The sequence below is a fragment of the Garra rufa genome, chromosome 19 (genome assembly GCF_049309525.1).
Source record: "Garra rufa chromosome 19, GarRuf1.0, whole genome shotgun sequence".
In the NCBI taxonomy this organism is placed as follows: Eukaryota; Metazoa; Chordata; class Actinopteri; order Cypriniformes; family Cyprinidae; genus Garra; species Garra rufa.
The window spans coordinates 24,856,793-24,873,771 of record NC_133379.1 but is presented as its reverse complement, the minus strand read 5'-3'; the positions used below and the strand labels follow the sequence as shown (position 1 = coordinate 24,873,771).

The window sequence follows — 16,979 nt, the reverse complement described above, 5'->3', positions numbered from 1 at the left end:
TTAAAAACCATTTTAGAAAACGTGTATCGTTTTAGAAGGTTGAGATGTAAAATAATGAAATGGGTAAAGGGTTACCATTTTAACTTTCTGGAATCAGTTTTTATTTATTTTTTTTAGAAATCAAAACAAGAGTAATACTTTTATTCAATCTGGATAAAAGTAAAATTAAATTGATCAGAAGTGACAGTAAAGACTTGGTTCTAATGCTGTTCTTTTGAACTGTCCATTCATCATGAAAAAAGGATCATGAAAAAATTATTACACTAAAATTTTCACCGGCAAATTTTTTTACAATGTTAGTAGTAATAGGAAATGTTTCTTGAGCACCATACCAACATATTAGGATGATTTCTGAAGGATAATGTGGCACTGAAGACTGGAGTAATGGCTGCTTAATTTAGCTTTGCCATCACAGGAATAAATTACATTTTAAAATATTAACACAAATTTTAAAATGTAGTAAAATTATTAAACTGGATGACTGTTTTACTGTATTTTTGAATGGTAGTATTCATTACATTTATTAATTTAATTTTTTTTGTATTCCATAATTTGATTTGTATTCCATGTACACTACCAGTCAAAAGTTTTTAGGGTATTTTTAAAGACGTCTCTTCTGCTCACCAAGCCTTCATTTATTTAATTCAAAGTACAGCAAAACAGTACAATTTTGAAATATTTTACTCTATAAAACACGTTTTCGATTTATTCCTGTGATTTCAAAGCTAAATTTTTAGCATCATTACTCCAGTCACATGATCCTTCAGACATCATTCTAATATTCTGATTTGCGCTCAGAAAATATTTATTATGTTTCAAACATCTGAGAAGATATTTTTCAGGTTTCTTTGATAAATAGAAAGTTCAGAAGAACAGCATTTACCTGAAACCAAAATCTTTTGTAACATTATAAATGTCTTTACCATCACTTGTGATCAATTTAAAGCACCCTTGCCAAGCGTATATATTTCTTATACAATTAAATGTACTTAATGGTTTTAGCTAATAATAATAATAATAATAACAATAAAACATATTTCTTAAACAGAAAATCAGCATATTAGAATCATTTCTAAAGGATCATGTGACACTGAAGACTGGAATAATGATGCTGAAAATGTAGCTTTGATCACAGGAATAAATTACATTTCAAAATATATTCAAATAGAAAAAAGTTATTTTAAATAGTAAAAATATTTTAAAATGTTACTGTTTTGCTGTACTTCGAATCAAATAGATGCAGGTTTGGTAAACAGAAGAGACTTCTTTAAAACCGGTAGTGTACGTCACAGTTGTAGTCTAAATAGTGTATATTGTGTTGTTTTATACTGTACTGAATTATACAGTCGTCGCCAAAAGTTTTGAGAATTACATAAATATTGGAAATTGGAAAAGTTGCTGCTTAAGTTTTTATAATAGCAATTTGCATATACTCCAGAATGTTATGAAGAGTGATCAGATAAATTGCATAGTCCTTCTTTGCCATGAAAATTAACTAAATCCCGAAAAAAACTTTCCACTGCATTTCATTGCTGTCATTAAAGGACCTGCTGAGATCATTTCAGTAATCGTCTTGTTAACTCAGGTGAGAATGTTGACGAGCACAAGGCTGGAGATCATTATGTCAGGATGATTGGGTTAGAATGGCAGACTTGACATGTTAAAAGGAGGGTGATGCTTGAAATCATTGTTCTTCCATTGTTAACCATGGTGACCTGCAAAGAAACGCGTGCAGCCATCATTGCGTTGCATAAAAATGGCTTCACAGGCAAGGATATTGTGGCTACTAAGATTGCACCTAAATCAACAATTTATAGGATCATCAAAAACTTCAAGGAAAGAGGTTCAATTCTTGTTAAGAAGGCTTCAGGGCGTCCAAGAAAGTCCAGCAAGCGCCAGGATCGTCTCCTAAAGAGGATTCAGCTGCGGGATCGGAGTGCCACCAGTGCAGAGCTTGCTCAGGAATGGCAGCAGGCAGGAGTGAGCGCATCTGCACGCACAGTGAGGCCAAGACTTTTGGAAGATGGCCTGGTGTCAAGAAGGGCAGCAAAGAAGCCACTTCTCTCCAAAAAAAACATCAGGGACAGATTTGCCTTCTGCAAAAAGTATGGCGAATGGACTGCTGAGGACTGGGGCAAAGTCATATTCTCCGATGAAGCCTCTTTCCGATTGTTTGGGGCATCTGGGAAAAGGCTTGTCCGGAGAAGAAAAGGTGAGCGCTACCATCAGTCCTGTGTCATGCCAACAGTGAAGCATCCTGAGACCATTCATGTGTGGGGTTGCTTCTCATCCAAGGGAGTGGGCTCACTCACAATTTTGCCCAAAAACACAGCCATGAATAAAGAATGGTACCAAAACACCCTCCAACAACAACTTCTTCCAACAATCCAGCAACAGTTTGGTGAAGAACAATGCATTTTCCAGCACGATGGAGCACCGTGCCATAAGGCAAAAGTGATAACTAAGTGGCTCGGGGACCAAAACGTTGACATTTTGGGTCCATGGCCTGGAAACTCCCCAGATCTTAATCTCATTGAGAACTTGTGGTCAATCCTCAAGAGGCGGGTGCACAAACAAAAACCCACTAATTCTGACAAACTCCAAGAAGTGATTATGAAAGAATGGGTTGCTATCAGTCAGGATTTGGCCCAGAAGTTGATTGAGAGCATGCCCAGTCGAATTGCAGAGGTCCTGAAAAAGAAGGGCCAACACTGCAAATACTGACTCTTTGCATAAATGTCATGTAGTTGTCGATAAAAGCCTTTGAAACGTATGAAGTTCTTGTAATTATATTTCAGTACATCACAGAAACAACTGAAACAAAGATCTAAAAACAGTTTAGCAGCAAACTTTGTGAAAACTAATATTTGTGTCATTCTCAACTTTTGGCCACGACTTTATAATGTCTTTTACATAATGTTAGTAGTAATTCGCTATGACAAATGCTTTATGAAATAAAGCTTTACATCAGTGCTTTTGTTTCGTCTCAAGAAGATGCACACCAGTTTTTTTTTCTGTTTCAGTTTAATGTTCTAATTGAACTATCTTCTAATCCTGGCTTAGTCTAAGCCCTGTCTGTAAAACCAGGCCAGAATTAACTGTAGACCAGACAAACGTTTGTGACATGTAACGTTCTGCTTCCACAGAGGGAATGTATTCAGAGCATTGCTGACTATGTAAAGAAGAATCCCAGGGCTTCCCAGCGGGAACTCAGTGCTGAGGTTGAGAAGAACGTGCTGCTGTTTGCCTCAAGGGTTCAAGCACTAGATACTGGCCACTGAACACGTCACTGCTGCTCTGACCTTCACTGCTGTCTACTGACCAAATTATCTCTCCTCAATTTTTCTGCCTGCCTTTCTCTTTTTGTATTTAACTAACTTTATCTAAACTCTCATATACTGAATATGCTTGTTTTTTCAAAATCTTGAATAATTATTTTTGTGGTTTTATGTTTAAACTAAGATCTTCAACCTGAAGTAATTATGTCTTGTCATTAAAGTGCATTATACATATATAATGTTGAACAACGACTCATTAATTTCCAGCAGGCCAGTTTGGAGAGCGCTGATTTTAACACGTCGACAACAAAGAAAGACAAAGAGAACGGTCAGGTGGATGAAGAGAAAAGAGAGGGAAGAGACAGACTCCATAATGAGCGTTGGCCGATCACTATATTCATCACCCAGCACCTGTGATGAATTACATTATGCAGATCACGCTTCTCAGATCTCTTGATGACTTTAAAGACAGTGTAGCACTCAGAGCCCAAACCTGTGATTAGCGCTGCTGCGTTTGGAATAATAGAAACGCAAGACATGGCTTTCGCTGTCTTTTCGGTTGCTGTCACGGAGGCAGTTGCCAAAACACTTGTCTTCTGATGAGGACAAAGTTTATGAATAAAATACCACACACTCTTTTGATATAGCGCTTGTCTGTCTCCGCCGCACCTGGGCACTTACAAGCAATGACCAGTACTCTAATGATGGGGGAATACAGTCTTGTGAGCTGGCAGCCAAGATGAAAGGCAAGGGTGGGCTGGTCAGAGAGAACAAAGCAATATCGTCTCAGCCATCTAAGCGCATCTCACAATAGAAAGAGAGTACCATGGCTATATTTTTGTCTGTCAACATCAAACAAAGCAATATTTTAATGGCATTGAAGCAACAGGCAAATGGTGGTCTGTCGGTTGTTTAAAGCTTTCAAATTGGACTTGTTGAATGTCCTTGAAGTTGCATTTTCAGAGAGAGATGATTGTAATGGGGTAGGGGGTGATTTGTGAGTGTTTAGGTATTTATCATGACAGTCGATAAGAACAAATTACCATGGTCACTATAATTTGCCTGAAAATGCCAATACTGCATGATGTTTTCTCTTTTTATGACATAATGGCTTTTTTAAAAAGGGAATAACAGTTAAAATGCATTTATTACTAAATCAATGAACCCAGCTATTGAAAATAAATGAAAATTAAGTCCGCTTTCCAAAGTTTATGTCACCTTTATGAAGTTTATATGGTTGAGCTTGATGCCTAAAATCTTAAATGGCAGTAAACAATATGGTCTCTCTGAATGTGTTTTAAAATCTAGAGCTGACTACTGACAGCCTTGTTAGGGCACCAAGTGGCAAGTTTTTATATAAATATATGTAAACTCAAAATTGTGAGGAAAGGTTCGAATTGCGAGATGTACATTTGAAATTGTGAGAAAAAAAATCAGAATTGTAAGATAAATTTTAAATTGTCAGAAAAAAATCTCAATTGTGAGATATAAAGTCGCAATTCTGAAAAATAAAGTTGGAATACTGAGTAAATTTTTTGCAAATCTGACTATTTCTCAGAACTGCAAGTTTATTTTTTCAGAATTCTGAGGAAAAGTCAGAATTGTGAGATGTAAACTCAAAATTTGAGGAAAAAAGTCAATTGCGAGATGTAAATGTGAAATTGTGAGGAAAAAAGTCTATATTGCAAGAATTTTGAGAAAAAAATCTGAATTGTGAGATATAAAATCGGAAATTCTAAAAAATAAAGTTGGAATTCTGAAGAAAATATCTCAGAATTGCAAATTTATATCAAATTCTGAATTGCAAGGTGTAAATTTGAAATTGTGAGGAAAAAAATAGAATTTTGAGATATAAAGTCAGAATTCTGAGAAATAAAGTCAGAATTCCTTAGGAATTCTTAGAAAAAAAGTCAGAATTGCATGATGTAAACTCTAAATTGTGAGTTTTTGTGAGATGTAAACTGGAAATGGGGAAAAAAAAATCTGAGATATAAAGTAAAAATTCTGAGTTAAATGTCTGTCAAAATTGGGGGTTTATATCTCAAAAATCTGAGAAAAAAGTCAGAATTGTGCAGCGTAAACTAAATTGTGAGGAAAAAATCTGAATTGCGAGATATAAAGTCGGAATTCTGAGAAATAAAGTTGGAATTCTGAGGAAAATACCTGTCAGAATTGCAAGTTTATTTCAAAATTCTGAGGAAAAAGTCAGAATTTTGAGATGTAAACGACATAACGAGAAAAAAAAAACAGAATTATGAGATATAATGTCAGATTTCTGAGGAAAAAGGTAAGAATTGCGAGATGTAAACTCGACATCACAAAAAAAAAAAAAGTCAGAATTGTGAGATAAAAAGTCGCAAAAATGTTTTTATTCAGTGGCGAAAAACGGCTTCCTTTAGAGTTTAGCACTGCTTGCATTAGCTACTGACTTTAGAAGGAGTGCACAGGACAAGAAATAGCCTATTTAGGAATATTTATTTGGGCTACTAGCTTTTTTTTCTGTAGCTTGATAGCAAGGTGACAAAATTTAGTGTAAATGATAGAAAACGCTTATAAGCCTATATACTTTCTGTATACCCTAAATACGTCAATAGTAAAAAAAAAAAAAAAAGGTCAAGAATCGGTTGACTGAATGATTTTGTAATTCACAACTCACCATGTTTACCTCATATTGGCGTATTAACGTAACCCTCCAGAAAACAACCGAATAAATCAGTCAAAGGCTCTTTTAAGGATTCGAGTCAGTGCAATGAATACAAATCCCCACAACTTCTACCTATATTGGCTGCTCAGCTAATAACATTTTGAGACTCTCTCTCTCCCTCTCTCTCTTTCTCGGTCACTACTCCTCAGCTGCATCATTCAATCACGCACTGCCTCGGATTCACACTTGCCACGAACAAAACGCGCCTTTTAAGTTTAACAAAATGTATCCAACATATTTGATTATTTTAAATCGCTTCATTAATATAGCATTATTGTTTGCGTGACGGTGATAATAAACGGATCTCTTCATCAAATATTAAAAATTAAATCAGGTAGGTAACCTTCAATTTCACCACTTTAAAAGTTTGTTTGTGATAAACAAAACATTCGTTATTACCTAATTGAGCAAAATGTGACCGACTTTGTGACCGATATTTTCTAATTACCACGTAGCAACTATGTATGTTATTAGTAATAAGTGATCCAATTCATTTTTTATAATTTTAATCTTAATTGTGCTACTAATTTAATAATGCAGAATATGTGTAGCTATAATAGTCTTTAGTATTGTGTGCATGCTTACCTTAAATGATAAAACCAGGATCTAGTGATCTTTGAAATAGTCTGTAATATTAATGAAATAGTTCTAATAATAGCCTACTAAATCCTTTATCCTATAATCCTTTTTTACTAAATTTGTAATATATGTTTTTTTGTTTGTTTGTTTTGTTCAAGGATGATTTCACATGAAGACCAGGTCATTATTACTGACTGGTGTGGCACCAGCTATACTTGGATAGCGAGATGGGAAAAGATAGCAATCTTGCGCTTGCCTGCCTACTGTTACCTCCTAACCCAAAGGTGTATCTTGAGGTTTTATTTCCTGGACCATGTGTCATTTTACCTGATAACCTTGCTTTTTACGATGGTGTCACTGGAGAAAGTGGTGCGATTATGAATCCTTCAGAACGTTAATGGACATGAAGAACTTGGTCCAGTACATTTTTGTCCCTCATTTTTGAACTGTATCTGCAAACAAGAGCAACATACAGTTTTCATGTGACTCTATACGCCTTCTTAAGTGAGTGAGAGAGTGTTTGTGTCTTGTGTCTTTGCATGTTTGCCTGTTCTTGTCATTTCCTTCTGGTGATCAAGTCATGCCACGTAGAAGAGATGTCAGCAACAGCTGTTGCCTCCCACTTCACCTGAATGAAGACAATGCCCGTTTTGGCTTGTTGGCGGCCTTCATCCTCCTCTACCTGCTGTGTGGGGCGGTGGTGTTCTCCGCACTTGAGCATCCCTCTGAGGTGCAGGCTCACCACCGTTGGGACAAACAGCTGGCCAACTTCACGGAGCAAAACAGCATAAACCTAAAAACATTACAGGTCCTGCTAAGGCAATATGAGGAGGCCTTTGCGGCTGGGATCCGAGTGGACAAACTTAGGCCCCGTTGGGATTTCTCGGGAGCTTTCTACTTTGTTGCTACAGTGATATCCACTATTGGTGAGTTCATATACAGTAAATCAACTTTGCATTCAGATTTTCATAACCGTAAATTTGACAAAAAGAGAATCTATATTTACAGATTTGGCAGATGTTTTTATCTAAAAAACTAAAATTTTTAAATTCATGTTATAGGTTTACCTCATGTTGTTCCAAACCCATAAGGCCTTCATTCATCTTCGAAACACAAATTAATGTATTTTTGATTAAATTCGAAGGCTTTCTGACCATAGACAGCATCGCAACTGACATGTTCAAGGCCCAGAAAAGTAGTAAGGACATTGTTAAAATAGTAATACAAGGTAATTTTATGAAGCTATGAGAATACCAAACAAACATAATGACTTTATTCACTCATTTCTTCTCTTCTGTTTCAGTCTCAGTCTCTGACATACATTCATGGAAGAGAAGAAATTGTTGAATGAAGTCATTATTTTTGTTTTCATTGCAAACAAAAATATAGGTTGAACCATTTAACAATGTCCTTACTGTTTTTTGGGGTCTTGAATGTTTCAGTTGTGTTGCTGTCTATGCAGGGTCAGAAAGCTCTTGGATTTCATCAAAACATGTGAGGTGAGTAATTAATGACAGAATTTTCATTTTTTGGGAAGCTATACCTTATTTTATTTTTTAAGGCTTTCTTTATCTTTTTACCATGCACATCATTAAAGGAATTTAATAAATGCTATCCCTTCATCATTTACATGCCCTCATGTTGCTCTAAAACAGTCATTTTCTTTGTTACATAGATCAAAACATCCAAGCTGCACATTTACATTAAAGACAAGTAAGAAAAGCAATGCAAAAGCAAATTACTATTAAAAAGTATTACTATAGCATGCCGTGACTTTGAAATCAAGATGCTCTCTGCTAGGTTTGACATGATGTCAAATGTTATTGACTGTTGCTGTTCTCGTGATCACTTGCAAATTACTCAAACTGAATGTTCACAAGCATAAATTAGACATCAAAGACATACATGTGTGACCTTGGACCACAAAAGCAGTCATAAGGGTACATTTTTTGAAATTGAGATTGAAACGACCTGAAAACTAAATAAATAAGGTTTCCATTGATGTATGGTTATGTTGTTAGGATAGGAACTATTTGAAAATGTGAAAATAAATATTGAGAAAATCGCCTTTAAAGTTGTTTAAATTAAGTTTTATCAGTGCATATTACCAATCCAAAATTTAAAGTTTTGATATTTGAAATTTACAAAATAGCTTTATGTAACAAGATCTTTACTTACTATCCTAATGATTTTTGGCATAAAAGAAAAATCTATAATTTTGACACATACAATGTATTTTTGGCTATTGCTACAAATATAACCATGCTACTTAAAACTACTTAAACATACTTTGCGGTCCATGGTCACATAAGGCATTTTTTTGTCCATTTTTGAGCTTGACAGCCTTTGGTGACTGTCTACTTTGTATAAAAACAACTTGTGTCCCACAGAAGCCATAGCAATTTGAAGTGACTTAAGGGAGGCTAAATAAATCTTTAAAAAAAAAATAAGAATACATTTAAAAAAAAAAATACATCAGCAAATCAGAACCTGTTTCCTATTTCCCTCCAGGTTTTGGCATGACCACTCCCGTCACGGTTGCAGGTAAGATCTTTTTGATATTCTACGGACTCCTTGGCTGTGCAGCAACGATCCTCTTCTTCAACCTCTTTCTGGAGCGCATTATCACGATGTTGGCCTACATTATGCGTTGGTGTCACGAGCGACAACTGCGCCGCTCCGGCGTGGGAGGCGAGGAGGCCAGGAGCGAGGACGACAGTCTGGAAGGTTGGAAACCATCAGTCTACTACGTAATGCTCATTCTGGGCATCGCCGCGGTGCTGATCGCATGTAGTGCATCTGCGTTGTACTCTGCCATGGAGGACTGGGATTACTTTGAGTCCTTGTACTTTTGCTTTGTGGCCTTCAGCACCATTGGCTTTGGGGATGTGGTTAGCAGCCAACGTGAGAGCTATAAAGCTCAAGAGGCCTACCGTCTGGGCAACTGCCTTTTTATCCTCATGGGTGTGTGTTGCATTTATTCCCTGTTTAATGTCATTTCCATCATTATCAAGCAGACGCTCAACTGGATCCTCGGAAAAATGGACTGCAGCAAGACTCAGTGTCCCTGTCGTGGCCGTCCATACAGGCGACGAGGTCGGGCCTGCTGTTGCTGCTGCCTTCCACGCATTCCCAACCAGCGGCACAACCACCACCCTCCGCTGGGACATTCCCGCCAGAGGGCTCAAAAGCGCAACGCCGTGCACCCTGCCCCGGCCAATGAAGCGTCAGGAAAGCGCTTCACTAATGCATCAGTGGAAACAGTTTGTGATAGTGAGACTGATGCTGGCTTAGGACCAGATGGAGGTTATCTGACAGGGCGCAGACTGTCTGGAGAAATGATCTCAGTCAATGACTTTATGGCTAACAAGGTTTCTCTGGCCATTCTGCAGAAGCAGCTCTCAGAGACTGCTCATGGTAATCCAAGACAGAGTCATGTTCGACAGAATGGCTTCTCAGGTGGAGTGGGCGCCTTTGCTATCATGAATAATCGCCTTCAGGAGACAAGTGTCGACAGGTAGCTCGGTTATATAAAGATGCTGTTGGATATTGCACATTGAAGATAACTTTTAGTGAAGGTTGTGTTTCATTCAGAACTGAATTGAGAATGGCTTTACAATTCCTGAATTTAAATTGCATTTGTGACCCTGGACCAAAAAACAGTCATAAGTAGCATGGGTATATTTGTAGCAATAGCCAAAAATACACTGTATGGGATAAAATGATTGATTTTTTTTTATGCCAAAAATCATTAGATTTTAAGTAAAGATCATGTTCTATAAAGATATTTAGCAAATTTTCTACCATAAATATATTAAAATTAATTTTTTGATTAGTAATATGCATTGCTAAGAACTTCATTTGAAGGTGATTTTCTCAATATTTAGAATTTTTTTGCACCCTCTGATTCTAGATTTTCAAATTTTCAAAAAGTCGTATCTCGACCAAATATCGTCCTATCCTAACAAACCATACATCAATGGAAATCATATTTATTATATATATTTATTACACGGCTCTTTGGAATGCTTGATTCTGATTGGTCAGTTGAGACATTTGCAGGTTCGTTCTTTTCAAATAATCACCGCTCCAAAGTAATAACGCATAGCCGGTACTACTTGTATGTTTAAAATCCCTCCGTGCCAACAAAGATTACCGTTTGGCGCCATCTTGTGACAAACACTGGACAACCACAATTAACAATGGAAAATTTCGACATTAATCTATTTAAATTGTCTTACTAACGTACATAGTTTGAATGTTAGTCACGTGGTACTATATCGTTTCGCGGAAGGATAAAAATGTTAATTTAAAACAAATATGCCAATAAAAGGTTTCAAATTCATATTCATGTCCAGTTTTTTTCCTTATGTGGCAAGTAGCCGTGTAATAAGCGGGATAATGTACAGGCAGCCTGTAGTTATCGCGAAATAAGCCCCTTCAGTGTGATACAAGACCCTCCGCTTCGCGTCGGGTCCTGATCACACTGTCGGGGCTTATTTCTGCGATAACTACCGGCTGCCTGTACATTATCCCTTACGTATAAATCTCAATAATAATAATAATAAAAAACTTATGACTGGTTTTGTGGTCCAGGGTCACATTTGAGTTCCGGCAGTTTGAATGTAAGGAAGTAGGATTAAATTGACATTCAAAGAAATGTACATGACTGATTTTAAACTAGAAAATCGAAGTTTAAGTTTGTTAATGTTCAAGCCATTTACTTGTGGTCATGTTTTAAACCCATAGGATTTTCAATCATCTTTGAAACACAAATGAAGATATTTTTAATATAAATATTATATCATATTACCTAAATTACATCTGTTCATCATATAAATTGATCATATCACTCCAGAAGGCCACTTGATTCACATGGATTATGTTCACAATATTTTTATGAACTTTCTGAATAGTTTTGGTGACAGAGTTTTAACAGGTTTCAATGAAAATATCTTCATTTGTGTTTCAAAAATGAAGGGAAGTCATGAAGGTAAATGTAAAAGTAAATGGTGACAAAATGTTAATTTTTTAGTTAAACTATCCCTTTAAGACAAACTTTGAATGTTAGCTTGACAAAACCTTAGTTGAAAGTTGTGGAAAAACATATGTTTGAAATGCCACCTATCCACCTTATTTTTCAATGCGGAAGTAAGCCGTTTTCGATGAATGTGCGAGACTTCCGGTTTATTAGCCGCTGTAGGCAGATAACGAAGAGAATAAACACAGTAAGCTGTAAAACTGTTTGCACTACAAACCACTGTGTTCATATTTAAGATTAATATAATATGGTAAGATACACCAGTTTGCAACATAAAGCAGCTAAGTGAGCCATTTTGTAAAAATAAAAAAATAAAAAAGCGGGAAAATGACACCAGAAGCCAGAGATTAAATTTGCAAATGGGTGCGCCCACTCTTACCTGTAAAATAAAGTAGATAGAAGATGTAAACTAAACAGTTACTGAATATTTCTTCGTATTTAGTAATAGCTGAACATGTAATTTCCCATTATTAGCTAATTCCAAACCAAATTCCTGGATACTTAAATTAAAATTTGCACTCATTGACTAAAGGACAGCCTGTTCTTCAGTTCTGAATGTTTCCCAACCCTTCTCGCTGGAAAAACAAGTTAGCATTTAGGTTAGGTTTTAGCATTTATCGCATGTAAACTGTACATTCACTATTGTAATACACAGTACAGAGCAAATTAGGGCAAATTAAAATAGCCAGTTTACCTCTGAAGAGCACAAGGACGGCGAATGTTAGCATTTAAGAACGGCTTCGTTCTGAAGAGGAGACTGCTTTCAATTTTTTTACATCGTTACAAACAAACCATGTGATTTTAATGGTAACGTCGCTTCTCAGAGTCACTTTGATGCTGAAGTGATTGGCCGGTGTGGTAAGCAATCACACTGTGCCTCTGGAGAGATCCTTTAACGGCTCTTCACGAAAACAGACTGATTTTCAAGAGCAAGGCAGATGTAGCCACGGCACTTACAGAGAGACAGTCCCCGGAGGAAGAAACACAAGTGTCAAATCAAAGGGAGATGGTCAGTAATATCATTGTTTAATCGTTTCTACCACGCTGCCGTCAGTGATTATTATGCCCTAAGAAATGAGCTAAAATGAATACAAATACGTCGACTTAGCGATAGCACCAGTCCTTTAAAAGACAAGTCATGTGTAATGATCCTGTAGATATTGTATATTGTAAACAAATATAACTTTTTTGTTGAATACTTATTTTGGTATTAATATTTATGTGTTTCATATATAATAGCTACGCCCTTTATATCTGTGTAACAGCAGCCTGTTGTCATTCATAGAGCTTTTAAATTGTTTCTGAGGCGTCAGTGTGTGACAAATGCAGGGTTTGCAAACCTCAGATGGTGTTAAAATAGGAGCGAGGCTTTACTGCCCTCTTGAGGATGACTGTGGTACTTCTAGCTGTAGGTGAAATCTGAGCTCAACCACACACACTCACAAAATGTATGACTATAATTATCAAAAGGCCATAAAGTCTCTTTATGTAGCAGGGCAGACATTAATAAACTGAAATCTCATGAATGACTTGATCTGTTTATTTTTATTACTCAACCTTCAACCTTAGCACAAATATTGCACAAGATCTGTAAAATGTGCACAGAGAAAGATCATTACACAACATGATATAGCACTGCATCAGTTCATTTGCTAGTTATTAGGAAATATCTGGTAATATTACCACATTTATATATTGGCATAATTTCAAAGAGGTCAGTAAGGCAACACACTACAAGTCATGCAAACAGAGTAGAGCGTATTACAGGAAACAACTATTCAAGAACAGGAAAAGTTGCACTCCGTGACTATATTATGAGCCTGTATAAACCAACATGTAAAAGTGTTTGTATTTAATAGAATTTGTTTTTTGGCGATTTCATCATTCCAAGCTTGACTTGAATTCTTAAATTCACAGTTCACCCAAAAATAGAAAGCTAGTTGTTTAAGATCATGTTGCTCCAAACACACAAATAAAAGAAAAATAGTTTAATAGTGAATAGTAAAGTAGTTTTGGGTGAACTATTCCTCAGAGACTTCTTTCAAGTTCTGCCTTTGCATTGTATCATTGTATCCTGTTTTATGCCAAGACTGAAGAGAATCTCAAAAGTTTGTTGTCACTGCTTGAACACGTTACCTGAGTGTTGTCGATTGTAAGACTCATTGAATACATTTGGTAAGGAAAATACTGAACGTATCACAATCTAAAGAGTCAAAGTTATATACAGTCATTATTGTCCTGCATTGTGGCACAGCATTGCTTTTTGTACATTTCGTCATTAGTGAAACATACAAAAAGAAGGAAGTAAAATGTTTTTTGCTGTCCAAAAAGATCTTCACATTTTATTGAGTTTAAAAGACAGAAAACAGATCACATTTACTTCTTCCTCAATCTAGCACATCCATTAAGCGTTTATGTAGCCTAAGATGGTCTCTAATTGGCATCTGTAGGACTGAGTTCCTGAAAAGATGGGACAGAACAGAATGAAAGACAGGAACAGAAATGACAAAAAACATTAGTCATTTTAACATATTAAAATATATGTAGGGTCCTATGATTTCTGCAATGCGGAAAATGTGGACTGAATCGCGGAATCCAGTCATAAAAATGTAATTTACTGTATAATGCGGAGTGTCATGGAATTTGCCAAATTTGGGATGAATAAATCAAAAGTAGGTGAGTTCACTTCAATCAAAACATGATATGGACTAGTGTCTGAATATTAAGCCACAAAAAGACTATTTAAATCTGAATCCTGCATGTTCTGCGTGTCTCTGTGTGAATGAATGGCGCAGATGCGCAATTTCGTTTACTACAAACATACTGAAGGTTGTTTTCAGCCTCTGTCACCTCAATATATGAGTACATGGACACATAAACATAATCTCTAGTAATAATCTCTAATGCTCTAAACAGGGTTGCCAGGTTTTTACAACAAAAACCGCCCAATTGCATTACGAGGGGTACAATTTTTTTTGGTGGGGTTCCCCTGGTAAAATTTGTGTTGTTGGGGTCACTTCAACCCATGGACATGAAAATCAACCCATGGCAACAGTGTTAAAGTATCCCAATTCTGTGGGAAAAACACGGATTTGGCAACACTGGCTCTAAAAGTCACTTCAAGAGCATTTTACCATTTCTTTTGAGAAAAAATCATCATAAAACTCTTTAAATCAACCCACCAAAATAAAAGTTTGGTTTAACTTGAAGAAACTGTGACAGAAATATACAGTATTACTTAATGTAATGATAGTACTACTATTACTACTACTACTGCTACTACTACTAATATAATTATTAATAAAACATTATTTTTAAAGAAATATTTACCAGAGAAATTTACAAAAATGTATTTACCAGAAATATGTAAATCCCCAACACAGTATTTATGAAAAATATATATATATATATATTTTATATTATAGATATTTTTTAATATTTTTTTAATAAATTCTAAATAAAGTAATATATTTTTTAAAAATAAATTAATTAGAGATGATTTTGATTATTAAAATAGAATGAAACCATTAAAATGGAATCCAGAATTTGAGAAAAAAAAATGAAAAATGTAATTTTTATTATATAAATTGATGTTAAATTGTGTACGTTTCATGATTTAAAATAATTAGACATGCTTTTTGATTAACATTTTTTTATTTACCACTTAAGACAATTTCTAAAAAAAAAAAAAAAAAAAAAATGGAATCCTAAAAAATTAGAACAGGAAAAATGGAATTTGGAAAAAAATAAAACGAAATTTGGGAAAAAATAAATCTGATTTTATAGGGCTCTCTATATATAATAGTATAAATATTAATATGATTATTGAAATGCATCTGTATAAAAGCTTACCTGGGCTAATCTGGATCTCCGTACCTCTTTCTGCTGATAGTATGCTGAAATTATGCAGTTCCGTCTGCAAATGTCCAAAAAATATGATATTTTAAAGTTCAATCCTCTGTTCTTTTAGCAGTCATTACAACTACATATCACTTGAGCTCTACTTGTGTAAATATTTTAAAGGAGTAGCCTATATGAATATCCATATAGCCAGTTCCAGAAGTTTTATTTACAATACTGTTTTTTCTAATTCACTAGTTCACTTTTATGATAAATAATAATAATAATAATAATAATAATATGAAAGGTATACTTATTGTATTATCCACATTATTCTTCCCGTAAGAGCGGATGCTGCCATTCCAGTCTCATCCGCGTACAGCTATTTTTAGCTGTATGAAACAGCTAGTTTGGCTGCTTGATATTGCAAATTGGTGTCTTACCATATTATTTCAACATATTATCTTAATCATAAACACACTGGTTTGTAGTGCAAACAGTTTTACTGTTTACTGCAATAACGTTGTTATTTCCCTATAGCGGCTAATGTATAAGAAGTCTCACTCATAGGCTTACTTCCATGTTAAAGAATAACGTGGATAGATCTTGTTGGGTATAACCCAATTTGAAGCACTGGGACTGTGATTTATCTATTTCATGCAACAGCTGTGTCTAAAAATGTTCATGTCGCAGTCTGTGAAATAGGTTTTCACACCTCTCTCACATAATTGCCGACTGCTATTTTGAGCAGAATTAAAGCATGACGGACAACATGTGCTCACTTGCTCTGAAGGCCGCCCCCTGGTGGAAGTCCAGGAATCACTGTGGAAGCCAGCACTGTCAGAACTGACAGCAGATCAGGCTCATCACCTGTTGCGCTCAGCTCCTCAAAAATCTCTGTCAAAGAAACGTGTGACAATGGTTTAATTCCTCAAGCAGGCCACTAGAGGACCATTTACTTCAATCGCTACATGACTCAATGACGTAAGTCATATAAACCTTAAGAGAAACATCAAAAGAAACCAGATTTAATTAGTTGGTTTACCAGCTACTTTAGACTCCAGAAAGTCCTCGAGCTCAGCCTCCTGATGTAGTGCTTCAGGTGATAGCTGGGGGGCGGCAGGGAAACATACTAGAATGATGCTGATGTTATCAAGGCTTCCCTGTTAGAGATACATCAAGAGACATCAAAAAACAAAAAGAAATGTTAGATGTGCAATTCATGTCTGCTATATGATTTCATTGCTAAACTCAGGATCGATCAGATCATTTTCCTCTGATGTTTCGTCAGCCAGTCTTGAGGCTTTTGTTCGAAGGACAACTACCTCACGTTGATGATTAAGTAGATTGGAATCGGTGACGCTAATGCACCTTATCCTTCATTTCTAAGGGATATTGTTGGTTGTCTATCCCTACATGGCACAATGCCTGGCAGAATGCTGTAATCTCCTCACACCAAGGCTAAAAGTAGTTTATCCCGTTGCAGCTTAGTGGCTGAATACAGCCTCACATTGAGATGGTGGTCGAAAGTGCAGTC

General features: G+C 35.8%; 2 protein-coding genes across 2 annotated transcripts in view; one reads left to right on the top strand and one right to left on the bottom strand.

Moving 5' to 3' along the window:
- The first annotated feature begins 6,788 nt into the window (after positions 1-6,788).
- Positions 6,789-10,509, top strand: kcnk12l (potassium channel, subfamily K, member 12 like). The gene is made up of 3 exons (XM_073824005.1): positions 6,789-6,930; positions 7,071-7,487; positions 9,073-10,509. The coding sequence occupies exons 1-3, from the start codon at positions 6,789-6,791 to the stop codon at positions 10,080-10,082; spliced, it is 1,569 nt and encodes a 522-aa protein (XP_073680106.1). The 3' UTR covers positions 10,083-10,509.
- A 2,610-nt stretch (positions 10,510-13,119) lies between these two features.
- Positions 13,120-16,979, bottom strand: part of ppm1nb (protein phosphatase, Mg2+/Mn2+ dependent, 1Nb (putative)) — a 6,578-nt gene continuing 2,718 nt past the window's right edge. The window contains exons 3-6 of the mRNA XM_073824003.1: positions 16,488-16,610; positions 16,225-16,339; positions 15,455-15,518; positions 13,120-14,062 (exon numbers count right to left, since the gene is read on the bottom strand). Coding sequence (XP_073680104.1) covers positions 14,036-14,062; positions 15,455-15,518; positions 16,225-16,339; positions 16,488-16,610 — 329 coding nt within the window. The 3' untranslated portion in view covers positions 13,120-14,035. The remainder of the gene's footprint in view (positions 14,063-15,454; positions 15,519-16,224; positions 16,340-16,487; positions 16,611-16,979) is intronic.